General features: G+C 46.1%; 1 protein-coding gene across 1 annotated transcript in view; it reads left to right on the top strand.

The window, feature by feature from the left end:
- The window catches only part of KIF6 (kinesin family member 6), a 404,227-nt gene that overhangs the window by 140,277 nt on the left and 236,872 nt on the right, over positions 1-27,078 (top strand). Inside the window, exons 7-10 of the mRNA XM_036248669.1 lie at positions 4,940-5,146; positions 16,472-16,615; positions 17,532-17,618; positions 23,965-24,068. Of these exons, the coding sequence (XP_036104562.1) occupies positions 4,940-5,146; positions 16,472-16,615; positions 17,532-17,618; positions 23,965-24,068 (542 nt within the window). The remainder of the gene's footprint in view (positions 1-4,939; positions 5,147-16,471; positions 16,616-17,531; positions 17,619-23,964; positions 24,069-27,078) is intronic.

Here is a 27,078-nt window from a genome sequence, read left to right as displayed (position 1 = left end):
TGAGGATATGCAAGATATTTTCATTCACAGATAGCACAAAATTGAAAAAAAAAAATCAAGATCTGGAATTACCTCAACAAATTGTAATGTTGGGGTAAGAACTAATCAAATGCAGTCACCAGATAAACGTGTGTGTGTGTGTGTGTGTGTGTGTGTGTGTGTGTGTGTGTGTGTTTTCATAGAAGTTCTGAAGCATGGTAAAAGGCTGGAGCAAATGTGGTATAACACTTCATGTGCCATTTGCTGGCAACATTATATTTAGATTACCCAGATTCCAGTGTCTTCTGCTGTGGTTAAGACACTCTTGAAAGAATATATTCAATTCAGAGTGTGAAAGTGCCACATTTAAAAAAAAATTTTTTTCTTTATTGATATGTTTTAGAGAGACAGAAGAGAGAAGAAAAGAGAGATAGAAACATTAATGAAAGAGAACATCGATGGGCTGCCTCCTACATGTCCCCCACTGGGGACCGGGCCCACAACCTGGGCATGTTTCCTGACCGGAAATCAAACTGGTGACCTCTTGGTACATGGGTCGATGCTCAACCACCGAGCCACACTGGCCGGGCTCAAATTGCCACATTTGAAAAAGAGTTTTATAAAAGTTTGGGTAAGACACAGTTGGAGAAACTAGAAATATTTAGTCTTAGGGAGTATGTCAGTTTAATTCCGGGATCAGGAGGATTGGCATAATCAAATATGTCTTTTAAAAGCAATGCTCTATCTGCAAGTTGGACACAATTGAAGGAGACAGAAGTAAAAAAGGGGAGACTAGTAAGAGAATGCAGCAACCCAAGTAAGAGGTAGCGGGCGTTTAGAAGTGGAGAGATGTGGAGGGAAGTCCAACGGGAGCAGGACAGACTGGATATCCATTGGCGGGACACAGGCTGAGGGAAAGGAATGCGGTTGTTGGGGAGAATATTAGGGTCAGGGTGTTGGTAGGGCATTTTAGTGACAGCTATCAGCAAGCTCTTGGACATTCTCATCGGGTGCACAGAAAAAGGGTGGTTGTAAATAAGGGTACGGGAGGCAGCTGAATAGAGTGACTGTCACCAGTGACGGACATCTACAGGAACCTTTCAGTTCATGGGCCACTTCAGCTCTCAGAAGCCCGACCCTGCTCGGTGCAGTCCCTTGCAGCAAAGCGAGTGCTATTATGACATTACAGAGATATAAACACTAAGTCGCTTGGTGTAAATTTGCTTAAGATTTCAACACTAGTAAGTGATGGAACCAAACTTAAAATGAGGCTGTTCAGTATCAAATTCTAAGATTTTCTTTCCTGTAAAAACAAATTAAATTATACTTGACACACAGTATTATATTAGGTTCGGGCGTACAGCACAGCAATTCAACATTTATATACCTTACGAGTGATCACCGTGATAAATCTCGTGACCATCTGTCACCGTGCATAGTTAGTATGCCGTTATTGACATATTCCCTACGCTGTGCATTACGTACCCCTGACTTGTTTTATAACGGAAAGTGCTACTTATCACCTTCCCCTTTGGTATCCATCCCCACACCCCTCTGGCAATCGTCAGTTGGTTCTGTCTATCTATGAGTTTGTTTCATTTTATTCATTTGTTTTGTTTTTTAGATTCTGCATGCAAGTGAAATCGTACAGTATTTGTCCTTCTCTGTCTGACTTATTTCAGTTAGCATTATACTCTCCAGGTTTATCCAAATGACAAGATATCATCTTTTATGGCTGAGTAGTATTCCATGGTGTGTGTGTGTGTGTGTGTGTGTGTGTATGTGTGTGTATCCTTTATTCAACTGTCTATCAATGAACACTTAGGTTGCTTCCATATCTTGGCTATTGTTAACAATGAAAATCAAAGCCACAGTGAGATGTCACCACACACGGGTCAAAATGGCATTATCAACAATACAACAAAGAACCCGTGTGGGTGAGGTGTGGAGAAAAGGGGACCCTTGTGCTCCGCTGGATTGTAAGCTGGTGCAGCCACCATGGAAAACAGTGTGGAGGTTCCTCAAAACATTAAACAGAACTACCATGTAACCCAGCAATTCCACTTCTGGGTATTTGTCCGAAGAAAACAAACACACTAGTTCGAAAAGGTATATGCACCCGCACGTTCACTGCAAATGCGAAGGTGTGGGGTGTGCGCTTCTTACCCACGTCTCAGTGCCTGAGCGATGAGAGTCAGAACAGCTCCCCGAGGGGAAGAAATATGAGACCTAGCTGGGGACATGTCTGCTTTGAGGACTGGAGAGAAGAGGGTCCAGTAGTGGAAAGGGCCACAAAAGTACCAGGATCGTGTTGGACTCCAGACCCCAGGGAGCAGCAGGGGGTGGAGCCCGGGGGCGGGGTGGGGGGGGGCGGTCAGCACGCTCAGCCGTCACCAGGATGGTCAGCTGGTGCTGAGAACAGACACGTTCCTTACTGCACATTCACCGTTGTCTCATCGTTGACTCATTCCACACGTTTTGTCTTTGGCTCCTGAACTAGATTATAAATTCCTTGAGGGCAAGGCCCACGTCTTACTTGCCTTCCCGTCTCTGTACTGCCTAACACAGAGCTGTGTGTACCTCGACTGATACGAAATGTGGAAGCTCTCGGCATGGCGATGATTAATCATCACTAGAAGTTTTCCAAAGGCACAGTCTCCAGTGCCAAGAGCACATTTGTTTAAAATGTGTGCTTAAATCTGAATGAATCTGCCTAAATGGTGCCATCTGTTCTTGGGCAGCCTCAGAAATGTTTTAATATAATTTTACCTTTAAAAGGACAAGCGTAGGGGCATGTCTAGGAGACAGAAGGACGTCCTTAAATAAACACAGAGCCGACACCCGCACATCCACTCACACTTAAACAGCTACACATAAAGAATGTTTTCTGAGGTTTAAGAAAATTTTAGCTAGGAGGACAACAACTACTACTTCATGCAGAAAATATTTATGAGAAGTTACAAAACTGTAGGCATGGACTCCTACAGCATATTACGTCATTTTAATTACAGACTCCAGAAATACAACTTAATTGATGCAAATCTCACATTTCCTTTGAAATGGGTACACTCTTTCGATACTCGCTAGTGGCCTACATTGTACGGGGATTTCAGTACATCCGTTGAGAAGCTGAAGACAGCTGTTGGGGTATAGTCTCTATGGTTTTCGTTTGTATCAATTGTCAACTTGACTTTTATTACAGTACTGTAGGATTTATTGTTGTGTGAATGTAACAGTGAAATGAAACCCATGTTTAAGTTCTGCAAATAACTCACAGCCGCTTCCAAAACACCTCAACGAAGGTTCTAAATTTGAGTTCGCGGTTTTACATGCACAGTTATTTGCTGATCCACTTTAGCAAAATCACACACTGGCTCGGCTGGGTCTAGTTATTGTGGCGACCAGTAATGGGTCAAATTTTCAGCCTATTTAACTCACTAGCTCCATCATCATCACCAAAATGATGCCAGTGTTTTGACATGTGTGTATTTTGCTCATTGGTGTACGTCAACCATGGTGTACATGAAGAATTTCTATTTACGGACAGACCTTCTGGTTGAAATGGCACCCAAGTACATGACCCTACCTGCACACATCTGCATCCGTACGCAGAGCCTGGGTGCAGCTCTGTTCTTCACAGGAACACGCCTTTGGACTATTTTTAGACAAGTTTTATTTTTAGATGTTTTTGGATATCAGAATTGGCTTACGATCGTTTTTCAGTAACAGCAGCAGGATAACGTCGAGGTCCCCTAGCCAGCTCTCCGCTCCCAGCACGCACAAAGGCAGCCGCTGTCTTTCACCCGCCGCATCCTTCAGCCCCTATTGCTCCTTTTTCAATGACCTGAGTCATAGCACCATGGATAGATATTTCTGGATCACATACTACATTTTTAATTATAGAAGTCCTATCATGGTGTTTATATCATTTTTAAGCTTGCGATCTTTTTCCTCAGACTTCTATTTCAGAAATCAATCTAGGTCAATCTATCCAAAAGTTGCTTCAATTTCACATATCTATAGTTTGAATTAGCCAAGTTTATTCATCTTTTCTACCAGAGGTGTCCATTTAGGTTGGACATCATACACCAATTTCTTGCTACCTAAACAATGTTTCAGTGAATCAGTATCTCTATCTATCTATCTATATATCTATCTCTCTCTCTCTCTCTCTCTCTCTCGCTCTCTCTCCTGGTGTACCTGTCTCAGATTTCTCTCTAGGAAATATACCTGTTCTATTACAGCATAAACCCAGTCTATTGCTGGATTGTGGATTATAGGCATTTGCAACGTTACCACATATTATCAAATTGCTCTCAAAAAAGATTCTTAATTTATATTCCTACTGACAGTGTATAAAAGTTTCCATTTATTTATACTCTTGCAAACACTTTTATATTTTTATTTTTTTAAGATAAACATTTTTATTGCTTTCATTTCTAAAATGTGAATATGATTAACAGTTTGGCTGGTATGTAATTCTAGGTTCTAAATCATTTTCCCTCATTATTTTGTACAACAGGTAAATCTCTAAAAGATGTGTGGAAATTCCAACCTTTAAATTAAAAGTCTATTTTTTGTAGTTTCAGGTTCACAGGAAAATTGGGAGGAAGGTACAGAGATTCCCCACACACAGTCTCCCGCATTATCCACACCCCCCATTGGATGGTCCTTTGGTCACCTGCACCTGATGAACCATCATATCCATAAGAGGGCCCAAGCTTACCACATTCAGAGTCTTTTCCCATTTTCTGAGCTAACTCACCCACATCTGCTCCCAGCCGTTCAAGATGTAACACAGTGAACACAATCCACACAGAGTCCCCGTTGTGCGTTCTGTTGTTCCTTTTGACAGCGCTGGCTTCATGGGAAATGTCTTGACGGAGATTTAAATGTGTATCTGTTGCGATTCTTCCGCCTTTCCCATCGTTCACACTACTTTGCAATTCCTTTCCTGCAGACTCCTATGAACCAAGCGTCAACTCGTTCCCACTGCATCTTCACCATCCACTTGTCAAGCAAAGAGCCAGGCTCCGCAGCGGTCCGGCACGCCAAGCTTCACCTGGTGGACCTGGCTGGTTCGGAGCGCGTTGCCAAGACCGGAGTCGGGGGCCAGCTCCTGACGGAGGCCAAGTACATCAACTTGTCTCTGCACTACCTGGAGCAGGTAGTGTGGGCAGACGGGGCTGGCTGTGCCCGCCGCTTGGTGAGCGGGCCTTTCTCCTCTGCGTTCTCCTGGTGTTCGGTGTGGTTTTGCTTCTTTTCCTCTTTTATTGTGGTGGAATATGCATAACATAAATGTTACCTTTTAATAACTTTTTTTTTAATCCTCACCTGAGGATATTTTTGCATTTATCTGCAGTTAAAGCGGGAGGAGGAGAGTGGGGAAGAGACAGAGAGAAACATCAATGTGAGAGAGACACATTGAGTGGCTGCCACCCACATGACCCCAACCAGGGCCGGGGACAAACTGCAACTGAGGTACGTGTCCTTAGCAGGAACCGAACCCAGGACTCTCCAGTCCGCGGGCCAATGCTTTAACTGCTGAGCCAAACCGACCAGGGCTTAATAACTTTTTAAATTCTCATTTGAGGTTATGTTTATTGATTAGAGAGAGAGTGAGAAACACTGATGTGAGAGAGAAACATTGATCAGTTGCCTCCCATACATACCCAGACCAGAAATCAAACCTGTAACCTTTTGGGGTCCCAGTCAATGTTCCAACAAACTGAGCCATCTGGCCAGGGCCTTTTTAATGATTTGCCTGGCCGGTGTGGCTCAGTGGATTGAGCGTCATCCCATGGACTGAGAGGTCCTGGTTTGATTCCCAGTTGGGGCACAAGCTCAGGTTGCGGGCTCGATCCCCAGTAGGGGCCGTGCAGGAGGCAGCTGATCAATGTTTCTCTCTCACATCAATGTTTCTATCTCTCTCACCCTTCCTCTCTCTCTATAAAATCAATAAAAATGTATTTTAAAAAATAATAATTTTAAGTGTACTGTTCAGTGGCATTAAGTACATTGACAATGTTGTACACTCATCACCACCATTTACTTCTGGAACTTTTTTATTCCCAAACAGAAACCCTGTGCCCATTAAACAGTAGTAACTCCCTATTTCCTGCACTCCCAGCCTCCGGTCATTTTTATTCTACTTTCTGTCTCTAGGAATTTGCCTGTTTGAGATACTCGTATAAGTGGAATCACAATATCTGTCCTTTCGTGTTTGGTTTTGTTCACTTAGTATAGTGTTTTCAAGGTTCATCTGTGCTGTCGTGTGCATCTGAATTTGGCTCTGTTTTGAGGCTGGATACTATTCCACTGTATATCTAGACCGCATGGCGTTCATCCGTTCATCTGTCGATGGACAATGGGGTTGTTTCCACCTTCCACCGTTGTCACTAATGCTCCATGGAGGTCGGTAGAGCACATTCTGTCTGTGCCATGTTGTTCAACCCTCACATCAGCCCCACCTAGAGGTGTGAGTGAGTATCCCCACCTTATAGATTTTGAAACTCAGGTCTTCCCAAATCCTTGCCAGGGTCCCACAGCCAGTGGTGACCTGAGGACGGGAACCGAGAAGTGCTCGGCTCCAAGGCCGAGGCTCTACTTCACTCTGCTTTCTTGGTGCTGCTGCAGAATCAGTGGTGGTGGCGAATGCAGACTTAGGCGGCCCCCACGGCCTGCCTCTTCCTGCCAGTACACTCTCCACGGGAACGAAGGTAGGGCAACCAGTCTCTCTTCCGCGTCTGGCCGCTTCGTCGAGGCGGTCGTCCTGACTGTGCGACGGGTCTCCTCGCGTTGACCCCCCTTCTCCTGCCGAGCTTCCTGCAGTCCACCCCGGCCTGCGCTCTGCTTGTGATCTCTGGATTTGATTTTGAGGGCAGAGAAAGCTCATCTGAGTTTAGCTAAATAATTCTCCCAGCAGAAAATTCTCATCTCTAAAATGAGTGGATTGAATGAGATTTCTCAAATTCCTTTCAGCTCTGCGAGTGTAGCATCGTGCCCTGAATGTTAAGACAGCAGCCCCTTCCAAGTCCCAAAGGAAGGGAAACACGGTTGCAAGCGGGAGCGGAGAAGCAGCGAATCGGCCAGGCCGCGACTCCCTAGCGAATGTTGGAGGCTAAACGTTCGAGGGGAAAAACCAGAAATCTTTAGCTGCACACTGAACCTTTTTGAGACGGGCGCTGTGTGGTGTTAAATGCCTTGTAATGGTCCAGTTGGCTGACACAGTGACTGAGAGGAGACTGGGGGAGCTCGGTCTGAACAAGGTGCGTCATTAGACTCCAACCAAAGGGACCCAGGAACGCAGCCTGGAGGTGGAAGTCAGGTCACCCCAGTCTGCCGAGAGCCAGCGTCCCCGAGCGCTCCTGTGCTCAGATATCACACGCCGCCTGCACCTGCCAGGGCTTCTCCCGCGCGGGACGCTGACCAGACATTGACATGAGTGCACGATGGACTGTGTTCAGAGAATCGGACCCACGTGTTTCAGAGGGCAGCACTGTCTACTTTAATTCCCATTATGTCCATCTGTTCATGCAAAACGACATTCGTCAGTGGAATCAGAATTTCACCCATTGCAATCACTCGAGAGGAATGTGCTGCCCCCAATCCTCTCCTTTCCTTTATTTTACACAATCTCTGCAAGTTTCCACTTGTCATCAACGCTCTCTTCTGCTCCACCCCCCACCCATATCTTCTCTTCAAGATCCTCGTACCATCAGCTTCATGGGGAAGTGTTGGTGGCTAAGTGGCATGTGATTTTCCATGTAACTAATTCATTTCTGTGGCAAATGTGTGTAAGGAACAGCTATGTGCTGAGGTCTGGGCTTGCCCTGGAGGCTAGCGGTGAGCAAAATGGAAACAGTCCTGGCCCCGAACGCCTCCTGGTGCCGTGGCGGAGACGTGCAGCGACTACGTAATAATGAAGTATGTGTCTGTTGTCAGGTTAGAGCTGCGCAGGCGAGTCCGAGGAGGGAGGAGAGCTCGCCTTGCGCACCTAGCCCGAGGGGGGAGCGGTCTGGAGCTCTCAGGGCTGACGTTAGGCCGAAGCTGGAGAGTGAGTAGGAGTGAGCCAGGCGGGAGTGGGTAGGGCCTGTCAGGAGCGGGAACTGGGAGCTCGTGAGCCTTCAGCTCCAGTGCAGGGGGCAGATCCGCCCAGGTCGCAGTGACGTTCAGCTGCCATCCACCGTGGGTTCCGAATGTAAAGTATCTGTTTCATATTCTCCCACCGCATCACTGCAGTGGTTAACTAATTACAATGACGTACTAGTGTCTCCACAGAGGCTGTAGCGTCAGATAATGGAGAGAGGAGACGGTTCGTGTGAGAGGAAAGAGGAACATAAGTATGGAAAACCTGTTGTATGTGGACATGGATGTGTGGGGTTGAGTAAATCCAGAAGTAGTTGCCAGGGAGCACGCAGGTGGGTAGCAGAGAAGTGGGAGAATTTCACACAGAGAGAGATGTGAGGCAACCAAAACCACACAGGAATAAGAATAATAAGGAGCAGGCAGATACTGCGTAGGAAATAGCAGTCACAGACCTTCATAATCGATTCTCTTTCTGTGTCTGATGAGACTGGAAGTGTGACACAAATTAATGTCATTAGCTTCATTCATTCATTCACTCAACATATTGTGATTGAATGTCCGCTGGGTGCTACGGTTCCATTAGGCAATGGGGACAAATGTGTGATTGAGAAATAGTCTGTGCTGTCATGTTATCTCTAGAAAGAGCAAATCATAGAAGCAAATTATCACAATACAGTAAGATAAATGCTGTAATAAAAATTCATGTGTCAGTAGTTAATTACACCCTCTCTGTCTCAGTTTTGCTATATAACATGGATATGGTTTAGGCAGCGGATATCTTGGCAACCATCGTTATACTCATTAGTTCTGGAACCATCAACCATCGTTACACTCATTAGTTCCGGAACCATCAACCATCGTTACACTCATTAGTTCCAGAACTATCAACCATCGTTACACTCATTAGTTCCGGAACCATCAACCATCGTTACACTCATTAGTTCCGGAACTATCAACCATCGTTACACTCATCGGTTCTGGAACTATCAACCATCGTTACACTCATCGGTTCCGGAACCATCAACCATCGTTACACTCATCGGTTCTGGAACTATCAACCATCGTTACACTCATCGGTTCTGGAACCATCAACCATTGTGACACTCATTGGTTCTGGAACTATCAACCATTGTTACACTCATCGGTTCTGAAACTATCAACCATTGTTACACTCATTGGTTCTGGAACTATCAACCATTGTTACACTCATCGGTTCTGGAACTATCAACCATTGTTACACTCATCGGTTCTGGAACTATCAACCATCGTGACACTCATTGGTTCCGGAACTATCAACCATTGTTACACTCATCGGTTCTGGAACTATCAACCATCGTGACACTCATTGGTTCTGGAACCATCAACCATCGTGACACCCATCGGTTCTGGAAGTATCAACCATCGTGACATTGGTTCCGGAACTATCAACCATCGTTACACTCATCGGTTCTGGAACTATCAACCATCGTTACACTCATCGGTTCCGGAACCATCAACCATCGTTACACTCATCGGTTCTGGAACTATCAACCATCGTTACACTCATCGGTTCTGGAACCATCAACCATTGTGACACTCATTGGTTCTGGAACTATCAACCATTGTTACACTCATCGGTTCTGAAACTATCAACCATTGTTACACTCATTGGTTCTGGAACTATCAACCATTGTTACACTCATCGATTCTGAAACTATCAACCATTGTTACACTCATTGGTTCTGGAACTATCAACCATTGTTACACTCATTGGTTCTGGAACTATCAACCATTGTTACACTCATCGGTTCTGGAACTATCAACCATCGTGACACTCATTGGTTCCGGAACTATCAACCATTGTTACACTCATCGGTTCTGGAACTATCAACCATCGTGACACTCATTGGTTCTGGAACCATCAACCATCGTGACACCCATCGGTTCTGGAAGTATCAACCATCGTGACATTGGTTCTGGAACTATCAACCATTGTTACACTCATTGGTTCTGGAACTATCAACCATTGTTATACTCATCATTATTGGAACCGTCAACCATCGTGACACTCAGTAGCTCACACTGGGTCTGGAAATTCTATGCAGAATTGTAACTGCCCTTCTGGCCATAATAGTAAGACCTTCCACCTGCTCCCAGGGCACTGACTCGCTCAGCTGATAGCACCTTGCTGAGTGTGCTCTTCAGCAAATAACATGCCATTTGCCAGGGTATTGCTGGTTTTGGAGTTCTCTTGGTGTATACAGTACTTTTTCCAAAAAGTCTCCTCAAAGTCATTTTAAACCACAATAACAGGCTATATCCCAGCCCGGAACTCGAGTCCGTGAGGAAAGGGGGCTGCGCATACTTGTTCTAACCCGGAGCCTCCCGAGTGCCCCTGGCGTGACGCGGTCTCCACAGCCTCGCGTGCCGCCAGCAGCCACCACGAGCCGGAGTGCTCCCGCCCCCTCTGCAGACACCCGAATCCAGGTCCCTTCCACTGGCTGGCCACGTGAGTGGGACTTGAAGAGTGTCCGTTTCCACTCGGTTGCCACCAAACACGTGTGCTCAGGAGACAGAACTACGGTGCCGGTGTCCGCTGTGACCACGCAAACCTTTTCCATTTTCAGAGGATAATTTCCATGCACTTCTGAGCTCTTAAAATTAACCCCCTTTAATTCATCCAGTAGTCGTAAACCAAATTACTGACTTTAGGAAAGGTTTCTAGGTGCGTGGAAGTATCATAAAGTATACCATGAGGTTTCCCTCTGTGTCACATAAAGAATGTCTTCAGGAACATGTTATGGTATTTATACCTGAACTCCAAAATGGAAGTAAATATATATTTTTAATCCAGGTTGCATGACCACCTCCTCACTCTATGCCATTCAGATCATTTGGTTCCCTCCCCCTGTGGAGAGCCCATGGCAGCCCCTACCTCTGCTCGTCCCACACGCTGGCCCCTCTGGGTCACTCTGCAGAACCGCACCTGGACGGATCACTCCTGAGTGCCTTGGCACTGTGCCTGCTCGAAGTCCTTTCCGCAAGAAATGGCGGGGGCCGGGGTCTCTATGGCTGAAACGAGTCTCCGAAGGGATCATAGAGAACACAGCCCGAAGACCCTCCTCAACTAGTGCTTTCTGTTTACTGAGAACAAACCCAGGGATGGTCTCTGCTGATCTCTGAAACATGCCTGTGAGTAGGCAGGACCCCTGTCCCACTCGTACAGATGGGATCTTACAGCCGAGGAAACTGAGGCCTAGACGTTCAAGAGATTTGCCTAAGGTCACACAGTTGGGGAAGCTGGATTCTCTAAATTCTGGTTTCTCCCCTATTTTTAACGACCTTATTTTCTCATTCGTCATTCCATTTTGAATTTTAATTACTTCCTTTAACACATTGAGAGCCCTTCTGGAGAGGACGGCAGGATTGCCTGCACCCCGTTCATTCCGCAGCAGCCGGAGCCCCGCCCAGCTCCAGGAGTGGACCCTGACTGGTGGAAGCCTGCTGGGGCGGGTCCTTCTCCAGGCTACAGGGAATGGCCCACGGATGGGCCCACGACCCAGCTGGTCCCCAGAGAAGCTCAGGACTTTTGTTTAATGACTGGAAATGAAAGGCCTTTCCCACCTCAGTTATGAATAAGGAAGTTTGTAGCAGGGCATTTGGCAGCCATCCTGTGGCCATGAGGAGAGGCCGACTTCTACCACATGAAAAGGAGATCCCAGATACGGGCACCAACTCTGTCTTTGGTGGTAGCTCTGAGCCAATACATTTTCCTTATGATTAAAGCCAGCTTAGATTACATTTTTCTGTTCTTCAATCAAAGGCGAGTTCACTAACACACCATTTAATATCAACAGGAAGTTTGATAAGCATGTTCTCCTTTATGTTACCTAAGTTGTCAACAAAGCTGTTGAATAGAGGAGATGTCAATATTGTTTCCTAGAGCAGGGAAAAAATTGTGACATTTGTTTTAAGAAAGAACTTCAAAGTTCTTAAAACATTGTGAGGTATTTAGCTGATGGCTCATAAACAGTAACACCACCTCTCTGCACATCTGTGGACCTGCCTCTGCACATCTGTGGACCTGCCTCTGTACATGTCGGACCTGCCTCTGCACATCTGTCAGACCTGCCTCGACTCTCTGGCATTTCATTGTCCCCTTGGCTCGTGGGGTCTGGAGCTCCGCTCAGCACCCCGTGCTGCCACCTTGCCACTCAGACCCAGGGCTGTCGTACCCCCACTTCTTTCCGTCCACACAAACCTCGTTTTCTCAGATCTCATTCCACACGAATGGCCCTCACTCTGCTTCCCAGTGAAACGAACAAGTCCACTCATTTATCTGTTCAGATTCATTCAACAAGAGTGTGTTGAGCACATGTTGTCATAGATTTCTTAGGAAAACCCGCTCCAACTAATGTAAGCAGCACAGAGTTTATTAAATATAATGACTCTCGAGAAAAGTTAGGAAACGGCTCGGGTGCCACCCGCTGGAGCGGGCACCAGGAGCCCACCTGACCACAGCACTGCACCGCTCCGCGAACGCTGCCGCTATCCCCACTTGGCACGGAGACACTGAGTCCTGGATGCCAGAAGCTTCCCTGCAGCTGCCACAGAAAACCCAGGTGCCTTTGTTGCCACGCTGTCCTGCCAATCTGATCTTCCCCGTGGCCCCACCCTCCTCGCTCACCCCCCGAGTTCGCAGGGTGCCCACTCCATGAGCTGCGGAGAGACTAGGAAATGTCGTTTTATAGGAAGTAAAGCTAGAATGGGGGTTGGCACGAGAGCCGAGTGAGACGATTCATTGGCACCACATGTGCTGGGCGCTGGGCGCTGGAAGCTGCTCCAGGCGGTGGGGACAGAGCAGTGAACAGGAGAGACGATGCCCCTGTCCGTGTGGAGGAGAGTCTAGTGGGGAGGCAGATAGCTAGCAGGTAACAAATGAGATTTCAGATAGCTATAAGAAAAATAAAAGGGAGTAACAGCTTCGAGACGGGGGTGTTGCCATCTCGAAGGGGATTTGGGGGAAGCCCTGTGAAGCAATGACCTCTGAGCAAAGATTTGCGTGATGAGAACGGTCCGGGGAAAAGGAGCAGGGAGTCTGAAGGCGGAGGGCGGGGTGAGCTGGGCAGGGCAAGGGCGGTGGGACCAATGGAAGTGTGACAGGAGGTGAGGTCACGGGCGGCAGGGGCCAGGCTCCCAGGAATGGGCTCATGAGACTGGGCATGTGCAGGAGGCGGTAAGCAAGGCCGTGGCCTGATGTGACTTGCATTTCATGAAGCTCTCTCTGGCTGCCGTGTGGAGAGTGGACCACGCGAGGGCAAAAGGAGACAGAATGGAAGACGTGCGTTGTCCAGGGCAGGGGTGGTGGAGGCTGTCACTGGCGTGTGGCAGAGGGGGGGCAAAGTGGGCCAAATCTGGGTATGTTTTGTAGTCAAACCTAATAGCACACTGCTCCAGGTCGGGTGTCAGAGGCGAGGGGAAATAAGGAATAGTGCCCAAGACACTGGACGGAGCCAGTAGGCGGATGGTGGTGCCATTAATAATGGGTCAAGTCTGGGAAAGAATCAGGTTTAGGGGTGAAGGGTAGAGGAGTCAGGAATAGACACCCGACATGTAGAGCTGCCACAGGGATAAGCTCAGGGACGAGGTGAGGCTGATGATGTGACCTGGGAGACATCAGGATATAGATGTATTTAAAGCCAGGGGATTGCCCCTGGCCAGTTTGGCTCAGCGGTTAGAGCGTTGGCCTGAGGACTAGAGAGACCCGGGTTCAGTTCCCGCCAAGGGCATGTACCTCAGTTGCAGTTTGTCCCCGGCTCCGGTTGGGGTCGTGCGGGTGGCAACCAGTCGATGTGTCTCTCTCACATCCATGTTTCTCTCTCTCTCTTCCCCCCTCACCCCCTCCTGCTCTATCTGAAGATAAATGCAAAATGTCCTCCAGTGAGGATTAAAATATAAATCACTAAAGCAAGCCAGGGGACTGGGTGAGCTCACCCAGAGAGAGGGTGCAGCTAAGAAAGAAGAGGGTCAAGGATGGAGCCCTGGAACACTCCAGTATTTATAATTTGGGAAGAGGAAAAGGAAGTTTCATTAACTGGTTTTTGCAGAAAGATGGAAACCTGGAAAGTGTGGTGTCCTGATTACTAAGGGAACACTGTCCCCGAAGGAGGCCATGGATGCTTTGACTCAGAAGCCTAGTAAGATGGTGACCGATGCTTTCGGCTGATGACCTTGCAAAGAGCCACCTTAGTTTAGTACTATGGTGGGCATGCAGGATGGGAGTGATCCAGGTGAGGGAGAGAAAGTGATTAGAGGGGAGAGGGGTTAATTGTAGGAGCAAAATAGGTGAGGAGAGACGAAGGAGAGGACGGAGGGCTGGTCTAGGAGCAGGACAGTGGCCGGAGGAAGGGTGGAATGTGGACTTGGCGACGGGGCTTGCGATGCTTCTGGTCAGGCTGCTTCCATCTGGTGAGGAGGGTGTGTGGCCATCAGCTCGGACCGCAGGCGGGGAGAGGAAGCTGAATAGAGGACTGGAGCGAAGGGACGAGGTATGACGGCCTCATTTCTGAGAGTGGCAAAGTGATTGAGAGAAATACCACTGGATTTCTGGTTGGTAGGAAATCTCCGGTCATGAATTTAAAGCAAGACCAATGGTGTCAGTTGTATGTTTTTGCTCAAACCAGGCTTCGAAAAGAATGCTCCCGCCTTGTTTTGTAAACTAAAGGAGTAGAAGTTCTGATGGTGGGGATCCCACACCTGGGAGGGGGGAGAACTAGAGCAAGGGCAGGTGTTGGCAGTATTTTCAAGAGCCAGGGCGCTGGGGTGCCCCTGAACTCACGTCTGTGGGTGGCTTATTTCTCATGCTTTGCAGTGGGCATCCTAGCACTGGATTCACCTTCCCAGGAAAACCCTGAACCCCGATGGCTCTTCTGAGGAGAACACGCCGCAGCCTTTCATTCCTCTCCCATCCGCCCATCTAGAACCTTCCTATTAGGTCTCTAAGACACCAGGCATGAGATGAGCCTGTTAAACCAACATAAGGGACTCCTCTCGCTTAGTCATAGCAGACATGTAGACTGCACTTATTGGCCAGAGATGCTCAAAGCAATTGGAACATCTTCACTTTTAATCTTCCCTAGTACCTATGAGGCAGGTACTGCTTTGCCCTGTACTCCTGACGAGGAGACTGAGGCAGAGATGTTAAGTGACCGGACCCTGGTAAGCCCAGAATTCGGACCTGGACAGTCTGGCACCAGAATTTGGGGTCTCCACCACTAACCGCTACTGCCTGTTTTGTTTTTGTTTTTGCTTATGAATCTGTAAGTTTTACTTTTTAAAAATTGCTCAAACATGTATAACTCCAGTGAGATAGTAGTGCCATATTAAATTTTATATTTTGATCACCAGTAAGAGAATTCACCTTCATGAATAGATGTATTTTATACAGCTGAGATTTTTATCATTCTACAGGCAAAGAAAGTGTAATTTCCTCGTCAAGTATCCACCTATTTCAAATATCAAGGGCTTTAAGCACAAATGTGCTGGAAATTTTATAATTGAAAATAAATTACTAGCCTGGCCAGAGTGGCTCAGTTGGTTGAGTGTTGTCCCATGCACCAAAAGGTTTCGGATTTGGTCCTCTGTCAGGGCACATAGCCAGGTTTGGGGTCCATGCCCCAACTGGGGCACATACAAAAGGCAACCTATGTATATCTCTCTCACATCGATGCCCCCCACCACCACCCCATCTCTCTTTCTCCCTTCCTCTCTAAGCATGTCCTTGGGTAAGGATTAATAAATAAATAAATAAGCATCACCAATGAAGAGAGGCAGCTTCTAATAAGTCAATATGTAGTTTTTGCTGTGAAACTAACATTTAATTTTGAGTTGCTTACAGATTTAAGTTTACTAGTTGAAGGCCAATTATATCCGTTAAAAATTATTTATCATTTCAAAGTTTTAAAAAATACCATTTTGTCCATTTAAAACTTTTACTTTTCTGGTTAAGGCTACTTCAGACATAAAAGGGATCAAAATAATACCGATCTGCCTCTTTACCTTGAGGGTGAGCAGACAGACTAAGTTTGGGAGCATGTCTCACATTTGGCGTGATTTCCTCTGGACTCTCTGTGGGGGCTCCCAGTGGCTGACGGCAGAACACTGGCGGGTCCAATTGTGCAGGAGTGGTATCACGCGCCCAGAAACTGCAGGCTCCGTAGTGGTATGTCTTTGCTACATTTACTTCATTCCGTCTTCAGCATCCCTGCACCGAATATGGTGAAGGTATCTCCTCTGAGCTCGGGTTTGGGGTGTCACCCTGCATTAGTGTATTATTTCCTTTTGTGCTTTCACTGCAGCTGTCACTCAGCTGCCGGATGGGCATTTCCCGCTGGGCTGACGACCTGCTTTTTCTGCCTTACCACAGGTGATCATCGCCCTTTCGGAAAAGCACCGTTCGCACATCCCATACAGGAACTCCATGATGACCAGTGTCCTGAGAGACAGTTTGGGGGGGAACTGCATGACGACCATGATTGCCACACTGTCCCTGGAGAAAAGGAACATCGATGTATGTTGGTTTTCTTCTGGAGCTCTCGGTCTGAGTTTGCGTGTTAGTCTGTGTGATGGAGTTGAGGGTCCTGGGTGGTTCCCATCTTTCCAGCTGGGTTAGGGTTAGGGTTAGGGTTAGGGTTAGGGTTAGGGTTAGGGTTAGGGTTAGGTTCGAGTACGCCCCACAGAACTCAGAGCTTTGGGTTACTTGTCAGCATCGCAACTGCCCTGTTTGAGAATCAACTTCACGTAGCACAGGATGGTTTGAAGAAGCCTCATACACAAAGTTCTGAAGACCTGCTGGTGGGTTGGTTCGTTACCTTGGCCAGATTCTCCTGCTCCATTTTGCTCTGGCTTACTAAGGTACCTTGGCGACATCTCCGAGATGTGTGCCTCAGCATGTCTCTGGGCACAAACCCAGGACCCTTTGGCAGGGCTGGCCACCCAGTAGCTTTCCAGGGTTGCTTTAAAGATCTAGCTCATGTTTGATGCATTTAAGCTTAATGTTTTTTATCCAGACTTTCTCCAAAAGAGGACGTGGCAGGTGCCTCTCACCCGAGGCCGAGCCCCCGGGCACTGTGACATGCCTAAAAGCCTCTCCTCTTGGCTCGTTACAGACATTTCTCTTGTCATCTTTCACGCTCACGGGTCATGGTGCCTGCTCTGACTGTGGCGTGCGTGTGTGGTTCTGCTGTAACAAGCAGTAGCTGAGAAACACATACGAGTTGCCGCTTGGGACCTCAGCATCTCCCACACCTTTGGCCCGGATCATTTTGTTGAGCCCAACGTTTTGATAAAAAAGGATGTTCTGGGTCAAAACTCCCTAATCTGGAGGCACGCTTCTTCTTCACGCCGTCTACACGTCGCTCTTCGGACGCGCGGTCTTCCCTCTCCCCTCTCTGCGTGACATGCACGGTGTCGCCTTGCTTCCGCAGGAGTCCATCTCCACCTGCAGATTCGCACAGCGGGTGGCGCTCATAAGGAACGAAGCTGTTCTCAACGAGGAGATTGACCCCAGATTGGTAAGCAGCGTTCCACTGACTGTGTTAAAACCAAAAACCAAAACCAAAGATCAGCTAAACGGTGGGAGCACTTACTCCCCGTAACCAGGCAACTTCCTAAGTCCTGGGAACACTGACTCGTTTCATTCTCACAACAACCCTATGAGGAGATGCCATCTCTCTCTCCATTTTACAGATGACAAAACCGAGGCACAGGAATGATACTAACTTGCTCAGACTCACAGTGCTGATAAGTAGCAGACCCGGGGTTCAGACACAGACAGTGTGACCCAAGGGCCTGTGCGCTGACCTGCAGTTCCCGTAAGTCTGCGAGGAAGGTGCGCAGGGGGTCTGGGGAGGTGTGCAGCGGAACCGCACACAGTTACACTGACATGCAGGTCGGAGCCTTTCAGAAACGGTTGCCTTTCTAGAGACAATAAGAATAGACCATCTTTTTGTAAAGAAAAAGAAAAATCTCAGTGGTTATTAAATAGAACCGTATTTTGCATAACTGTTCTGTTATTATTCTAGAGATTTTAAAATATTAATAATGGTTTGATCCATGGAAAAATGGCCAGGCTTCTGGTTTCATAACAATGAATTGTGCTTTATCAAAGTGCTTTTTCTACGCAGAAAATATTTGCAAGTTCCATGATTCAGCTCCTCGTAAATGCAGGCATTTTCTTTCTCCTCCGCTTTGTTAGTCTGCCATAGATGAAGTGCAGTGCGGATTGACTCAGGCCAGCCCTGAAAATGTCGAAATAAAACATTTCAATTTTGTATAACTCCGAAATTAAGACTATTAACTTTGCAAGTCACCCCACTTCCTTTCTTTCTTTTATCTTCTTCTTTTTCTAGAAAATAAGCAGGCATAAGCTTAGTAGTATGCACTGTAAAGAAAAAGATGTGAGCCCTGGCCGGTTTGGCTCAGTGGTTGGAGCGTCGACCTGCGGACCAGAGAGTCCCAGGTTCGGTTCCCGCTAGGGGCATGTACCAAAAAAAATTTTGAAAAAGATGTGAAATTGTACCAGCAGTTTTTTATTTACAGCTTTCTCAGATTCCAAAAGAAAAATCTCAAATTTACTGTTACCCATATGAACTACTCCTCTCGATCCTTTGCCCTTCCTCCCCCGAAATCCTTCCATTGGAGGGAAGAGGAGGAGGAGGAGGGAGGAATGGGGCTAGGTTCTGTCCTGCTGGTCTCCGGGAGCCTCCCTGCCGAATTCCCTCCAGGAGAAGCCAGGGGGTGAAGCAGGATCTATTTCCAGCGCAGGCCCTGGTCAGACTCAAGCCCCCACTGGAAAAAGGAGACAAAATCCAAAGGAATTGAGTCAAGTGGAACCGAACTCCTAGGATGAATTAGGATGAATTCTCCTGCTGCCCAGGACTGTCCACAGCCCTGGAACATTACTGTGCAGAAGGAACAAGACAGTAATGGGGTTATTAGCCGGAAGCCAAAAATTAGTTTATAATTGAAGGAAAATAAACATATTAGACATGGTTTTTATTTATTTGTTTAATTTAAATTGGGCTAGAGAGACTTTCCCTTGAAGGAACGTGAAGAAAGGCAAACATTATCATGTTTTTGACGTACGTCTGCGAGAACTTGAAACACAAGCAGAAATGGGGAGTCCAAAGCTCATAGCTGATAACTGAGCAGATGCCAAGGTCGTCCTGGTGCCAGGCAATCTGGTCACCGCCAAGTGTTGTTTCCCGGTCTCCTGTACCTTTACTTCTGACAACTGACATCACTGTTCGTTATTTTACTTACATACAGAGCATTTCAGAAGCACAAGTGACCAATGGAAATGTGTCCTCAAAACCACCCAAAATACCACTTGAGTATATCATACCCTCACAATTTACTGGCAAATGTGGACCAGCCCTGTGAGATCGGATCAGCAGGGATTCAACTTGCTTCTTTACAAGAATTAGTGCCTCAGAGAGACAAGGTGATAAAAGAACTGTGAACAAGCCAGTGTCTCCGGTCACTGGGCATGTGACCAAGTCATCTCCGGATGGCTCTCATTCCAAAATCCCTGCAGTCATTCGAGGGAGAGGTGTAACTGTCATAGTTTCGAAGTCATGAAAAGTTGGCTTAGTTGTAAGATTTATGTTCGATAAAACAGAAGATAATTTGTCGGTTGGATTTGACTTTGAAAACCTCAGTCGAAGTAGAAAACATGGGATTAATTTAGTAGAGGGAGGGTAGAAATGAGTGATTCACATAGTCCCTGTCCAAGGACTTTCATTCTGCATAGCTTGATGGACCTAAGAATGTTTTTGAAAAGAAGCAAACCACCCAAACCCACTCAATTCTGTACATTATAATGAAATTCTAGGAACACTGACATGTTCAAAATATTTATATCTTCTTCTTTGGAACTTCTGGCCCTGTTGGTGTGATACAGATAAGAAGAAGCTCACCTATTTAAAATTTAACAAGCATCTTTTGCAATATATGTCTGAGGCTGGAGGGAGGGAGGGACCTCTCCTCAGCCCCGCCGCAGAGCTGAGCTGCAGTTGTCATGGAGAGGAAGCTGAGGGGTTTCCGTAAAGGCACACAGGTCCAAGCCCTTGAAGGGAGGTGATTAACCTGATATCGCTTTCCTCCCCAACAGAAAAACAGAGGAAGGCTGAACCTGGAAGGGAGGTGCCAGGGAGGCCTTCTGCCTTAGCCTAGACTCTAGGCAGACTAAAACATGGCTGCCCGGAAAGTTTGCAGTCCTGAGCCTCTGCCTCACATGAGTTCCAAGTTCAAATTTGCACAACTCCCTTGGTCTAGTACCCCCCCAAGCCAAGAAGTTATAAAATAAATAAGTACATCTAAAACTGAAATAGAAAGACAGGAATTTAAAAAGTATAAAAATTAGTAAAAAGAAAAGATATAGATATAGTGGAGAAAAGCAACAAAACTTGAAGTTTATTTTTAGTAGCTTAATAAAATGAACAACTCCCCGAGAAACATTAATGACAAAAACAATAAAGAAGGCACACATTGAAATGATAACATTTGGAATGCCAGGGGAGCCTAACATTAGGTATAGGAAATATCCCACAATAATAATAAAGTACTTTGAATGACTTCATGATATAAATTTGAAAACTTACACAAAAAGATAACTTCCTAGAAAAACATAACACTGGAACTAAAGCAAGAAAAGTTTTAAAACATGAACAAACCTCTAACTAATAAATATATTGACTCAGTAAAAACAAAGCCACCAAAAAGAGAGAAAAGAAGAGAGAGGGAGGATGGGAATGAAGGAAGGACCAGACTTGGTGTTTTTTATGTTCACCAAATATTGAAGGAAGAATTAAATTTGGGTTTAACCTACTCATTTTTATTTTAGGAACTTTGTATTATGAGTGATCATATGATCGTTAATACATGTATCATGACTCAGTTGAGTTTATTTCAGGAATTTAGGGATAATCTATCATTAGAAGATAAGTGAATATATAATAAAAGAAAAATAGCCATGGGGAAAATAAACACTAAATTTAGGGTAATGGTAATGAAAAATTCATTTAGGGAACGCGATACAGGAGTAAGGGCATCAAAATAAAAATATACAATATCAAATATAATATAATAAAAATATATAAAATCAAAGAGTCTAATGTTTTATTTCTTAAGCTAAGTACTAGGTACATTGGTGTTCACTTAAGCTAAGTAGTGGGTACAAGGTAGGTGTTCTTATACCTTTTGCATATCTGAGGTAGCTCATACCAACAAAAGTTACACAAATTGAGGTGGTTCGTCACATTTACAGTTTAAAAAGAAAAATTACATGATCACATCACTAGATGCATAAAAAAAGTACTTGATAATATTAAACATTCTTACACAGTTTGAAAAGACTCATCAAACTTTGACTATAACTGAACATTCTTAAAGTGTTTACGGGTATCAACCAAGAACTTCAGCAAACATTTTAAAGGTGAAATGTTACAAGGAATAAGACAAGAATGTCTGTTTTTTTCTTTCCTTTACATATTTAATCATCTGAACATAAAAGTTAAATAGAAATATCTAAGTTTTAAGAGTTAAGCAAAATACAGTGAACCAAATAGTCTAAACCAGGCACTATTTACACTGTTTTTCATGTCATTCGGAAGCACTGCACTTGGATTTCCTAGCTAAGGCAGAGACCTTTTTTTTAATTAATGAAGATTTGAAAGAAATATCTGTTATTACTTGCAGTCAATTTGATTGCTTATGTAGAACATTCAATAGCATTTAATAATAAACAAAACCAAAATAATGTTCATAAAATTATTTGGTACATAACCCATACATGAATTGAATCTCCTTCCTATACATCAAAAGCCAACAATTGGAAAATGCAATTTTACAATAATTGTATTTATAATAGCAACAAAAACATTACAATTCTAGAAATCTATTTAAAGACATAATGTATTTATAGAGAAAATTATAAATCTCTATTGAAGGGACTCAGGAAAGTCATAGCATGGTTATGGATGAGATGATTCAGCATCATCAATCTAGTAAGTCTTACCAAATTCATTTTATTTATTTTAATCAAACTTATTTTCTGTTAAAATTGGAGGGGGACCTTTGGCAAGCTACGTCTAAAATTTATATGTAAGAGCAAATGACCAAGAATAACCAAGTTTATATTGGAAAAAAACAAGATGGAAGGGTCTTGTTCTGTCTAGATGCCAAAATTTCTTAGGCTACAATAATTAAAACAGTGTGGTATGGCCATGCATATAGTCAAGTAGACAAATGCTTTGTCGGTTTTTATTTTCTTTATTGATTTTTAGAGAGAAAGGGAGAGGGAGAGAAAAGTAGAAACATCGATGAGAGAGAACATAGATTGGCTGTCTCCAGCCTGCCCCCCACTGGGGATCGGGCCCACAACCTGGACATGTGCCCTGACTGGGAATCAAACCAGCAACCTCTTGGTGCGTGGGTCGGTGCTCAACCACTGAGCCACACCGGCTGGGCTAGACAAATGTTTTTAACCAATATCCCAGAGAAAGACACATTTATATGTGGAAACATGTTATATAAAAGAATTATAATAGCAAACCTTGCAAGGTTAGCCATATTAAAAATAAATTAAAAATAGATCTATATCTTATACTTTAGACAAAATAAAATCAACCTAAATGTGAAAAACAAAGCTTTAAAACTTTTATAAGAATATATAGAAAAATATTCCTGTGGTTTTAGGTAAAATAGATTTTCCTTAAGAAGCCACAGCAATACAACTCATAAGGGAAGAAGCTGATAATAAAATTATATTGAAATTTAAAACTTTCATTTACCCCAAAGGAACACCACAAACCGAAAAACATGACACAGATTGGGAGAAATTGTGTGCAGTGCCTAAAACTAATAAAGGGTTCGCACCCAGACTATATAAAGAAGCCTGCAAATGAATAAGGAAGAAGTAAAAACAACCCAATTGAACATGAGCAAGAACACAAATAAATAATTCACAGAAAAGGAGACCCAGAGAGCCAATACGTGTATATGCAAAGATGATCGGCCTCTCTAATAATCATGAAAATGCAGAGTAGGACTGGTCGAGATGCCTGCCTGACAGAATAAAGTGCCTGGCGCCAGCATGCACAGTGCCAGGGCGGGCAACAGGAACAGAGGTCTGCAGTTGAGAGAATGGAAGTGTGCACCGCGACTCGGAAGAACGTTCTAACACTGTAACAAAGGGAACGTGCAAAGCTCTGCACCCACGCAGTCCCGTGTGCACACTCTGGACAGACTCACCTGTGTGCCCGAGATTTATTGTGGTCACAGCAACACTGCAACAGCAAGGGTGGAAATCCTCACGTGTCCCTGAATAGGAGACGTGGATAAATGAATTGTGATCTATCCCTTTACTGAAATACTATATACCCATGAAAATTAACGAATGAGAGCCACATGAAGCAATATAAATAATCTCAAAAAATATAATGTGCGGGGAGAGAAACAAGTTGCAGTTACATGTCGTATAGTAACATTTACATAAAAGTGTAAGGCATGCGAAATGCTACCATAATTTATTACAGTTCCATACATACATATGGAGCAAATATCTGAACACGTGGGCGCCGCTTCCCACCACACGCAGGTCAGTGATCACGCAGGAAGGACAGAAGAGGGAGAGAAATAAGGGATTCCAGTGTTTTATTTGTTAAAAAGAATTCTAAACCTATTTTAACAAAATGTTAAGATTTAATGAAGCTCAGTGGTACGAGTGCCATTTTTTTTATCATTCTCTATACATTTCTGCATCCTCAAAAGAGTTTATAACGTGAGCAGATTATGTTCTCGGTCCCCGAGTTTGCCCCGATGGGGAGTTGCCGCTGACCCCCGCCTTGCCCTCTGCAGGTGATCGTGCGTCTGCAGAAGGAGATCCAGGAGCTGAAGGACGAGCTGGCCCTGGCCACCGGCGAGCCGAGGACAGAGGCGCTCACAGAGGCAGAGGTCATCCTGTAAGCCTGCCGCTGGTTTTCGGTCTCTTGAACAGCAAGTTTGTGTTCCTTTCTTTGTGGGCCCTCATGCTATGAATTCACCTCAAAAGCACGGAGGTCTCGGGGGACAGTCTGCCGTTGCGGGGAGGCGCCAGCTCCGAGGGGCGGCTTTCCAGGAAGAGCTGGACAAGGCTGGCAGTGTTCCCGTCGCCCCAGCTCTGAGGAAGGCAAGGGCATGGGGAGGACGAGTGTGCCAGCTGAAGCAGAGGCATTGTCTCATAGTCGTGCAGTTTTAAAACATGCCCACCAAACACACTTACTCTGCGGGCCTCAGATCTGAAAGGAATTCAAGAAACGTCCTTTGTATCAAACAGCTTTGCTGCCAGCACCGGTTTATCCTGTGCCAAAGTAAGCTCTCCCCTTTCACAAGCAGGTGGCCCATACATTACAGTTCTAACAGCCAGAATGGGAATGAACGCAGGTCTTCAGGGCCTCGGACAAGGGCGGCATGGTTCAGAGCCTCCGATGGGTGGCACAGGGCATCCCGGTGGCCCAGGGTGGCTCCCGTTCCCTCTCCAGCCACGGGGACGTTCTGGTTGTTTCTGTGCTGCGTATTAAGCCTCTGTGGAGTGATGATAATGGACGAGGCTTAGAAGGCAGGGGTGGTTTCCATTTCCAAATAAGATATGGAGCCAACAAGATCCTTCTAAAGGTGCATTGTCATGCCAGCTAACCTCCTAACCCTCTCCCAACAGAGAAAATGGTAGGTATTAGCGATAATAAAAATATTTTCTTTGAACTGTTTTGTGGCTGCCCTGGAGCTAGGTCTGAAGCAAGTTTTCTGTTATACACTAAGCTTTTACCCCTCTAGACAGTATTTCTCAATTCTAGAATGCTGTGTTTAATAATATGACGGGCCTTTATGGCTTTTATTTTATTTTATTTTTTGTTAATCCTCACCCAAGGACATTTTTCCCATTGATTTTTAGAGACAGTGGAAGGGAGGAGGGAGAGGGAGAGAGAGAGAAACATTGACATGAGAGAGACACGTTGACTGTTGCCTTCTGCACACACCCCGACCGGGGCCGGGGATTGAACCTGCAACACAGGTACGTGCCCCCTTGACTGGGAATCAAGCCCAAGACGATTTGGTGCTCTGGTCGACAGTCTGTCCAGGAGCCACACCGGCCAGGGCGGCCCTTATGGCTCCACTTACAAAGCTACTTCGCGGCACAGACGCGACCAAGCTGAAACAGATTGCCAAAATTCACGTTTAACAGATGCCGTGTCACTCCTTGAAATCACTTCAGAAACCTTAGAGACTGAGAAGCCCAAGTTGAGATTCCTTCACCGTGGTCCTCCCTTCACCTCCAAGAAAGGGGTTACCAAATATGATCTTTGAAGATGGCTCTGCAGAAATTGTATTTTCATGTCAGGGTCCAGCCAGGAAGATAAAATCATTCCAGACCTTTCCACAGAAGGGACTGGATGAGGACTGTCCTGCTCAGGAGATGGAGCTGTGGCCGAGCCGCAGCACCAGGCCCAGGACCAGAGGGGCAGTGGGAGAGGTTGTAATACCAGAGCCCGAGCCTGGAGCTGACCGGCAGGGGCGGGGCCGTGATGAACGCTGCCCGATGGAAGCTGGGCCACCGGCCGGCACAGAGGCTGTGAGAGACACCCCCTGGGGGTACCCTCGCTCCTCCCTCTTCTCCCCTTCCAGTCCTGCCCCAGTGCCTCCCATTGGCTGAACTTACCCAGAAGCCCGCTGGGAAAGGGGTCAGGTGATGGCATTTCCAAGAGCAAAAGGGAAAAGGCCAACATATGAAATAAGTACCAGCGTTTCTGTAATTCCTGAGCCCCCAGCACATGGCTCAGGAGGCTCGTTTAAGAGTCAGATTCTGAATGTGATGGTTCAAGATGTGAGACTATATAGTATACCCTGCAGGCCCCCTCGCTGCACGAAATCAGGGGAGTTGTAGAACTGATATGAAAAAGCATCCGAATCTCTAGCCACCCCCAAGAATAAGAAGTAAATTTATCAAGGGACTAGAGGCTTGAAAGAATTCCTGGGAGCCCAGCCAGTGTGGCTCAGTGGATTGGGTGTCGTCCGGTGGACAGAGAGGTCCTGGTTCGATTCCCAGTCGGGGCACATGCCAGGTTGCAGGCTCGATCCCCAGTAAGGGGCGTGCAGGAGGCAGCCGATGGATGTTTCTCTCTCACATCGATGTTTCTATCCCTCTCTCTCCTCCTCTCTCTCCAAAAAGCCAATAAAAACATTTAAAAAAATAAAAAGAATTCCTGGGAGGCTGAAAGGTGGGCCGAGATGGGCAAGAGCACAGGACAGCCCAGGACCCGGGGCCGCCCGTGGAGTCTCTGGAAGGGTGGCCGCTGGCGCAGGAGAGGGCGGGGCTGTTGTAGTGGGAGCAGCGTGCCCGTGCACTCCGGGCTAACCTCTCCTCCTCCACCCAGTGCTTAGGTCCCATTAGGATGGAGAAAGAGGAAAGGGCCTCCGGTAGCTGACGTGGCCAGGATAAAGGGGACATCTGAACCCAGCTGCTGTCCTCAGCTCTGTGGGTCCCTGCGCTCACTGCGAAAAGGAAGGAGCATGAGGAGCACCCACAGCTCGCTGCCCTCACCTAGGGGCTGTGTAGGCACCGCCCGGGGAAGGCCGGCAGCAGCTCCCAGCTGGGTCTGTGGGGACCGGGAGAACCGCGGGCAGTGGGGAGGGCGGGAGCCCGCCTGCCGCCGGGAGGTGTCGGGACCGAACGTCATAGGAGTGATCACTATCTCTAGACACAGAGAAGACGCTGTGACATCCGCGAAACAGCAACAGGGTCTTGATTTTTAACAGAATCAAGAGGAGATCTTGAAAACTTTATTTAAAGTTACTTGTTGCCATAAAGAACGTAATAGATGGCTCAACAGCAGAATGGAAAGCTGCAGGGCACATCAGTGAGCCAGAAAGACCTGGCGAGGAACTCGTCCAGAAGATGAGACACAAGGATAAAGGGAAAGTTTAAAAGGAAGGAAT

The sequence above is a fragment of the Molossus molossus genome, unplaced genomic scaffold (genome assembly GCF_014108415.1).
Source record: "Molossus molossus isolate mMolMol1 unplaced genomic scaffold, mMolMol1.p scaffold_m16_p_8, whole genome shotgun sequence".
Lineage (NCBI taxonomy): Eukaryota > Metazoa > Chordata > Mammalia > Chiroptera > Molossidae > Molossus > Molossus molossus.
The sequence above is the reverse complement of the archived record's forward strand: the minus strand, read 5'-3'. Positions and strand labels throughout refer to the sequence as shown.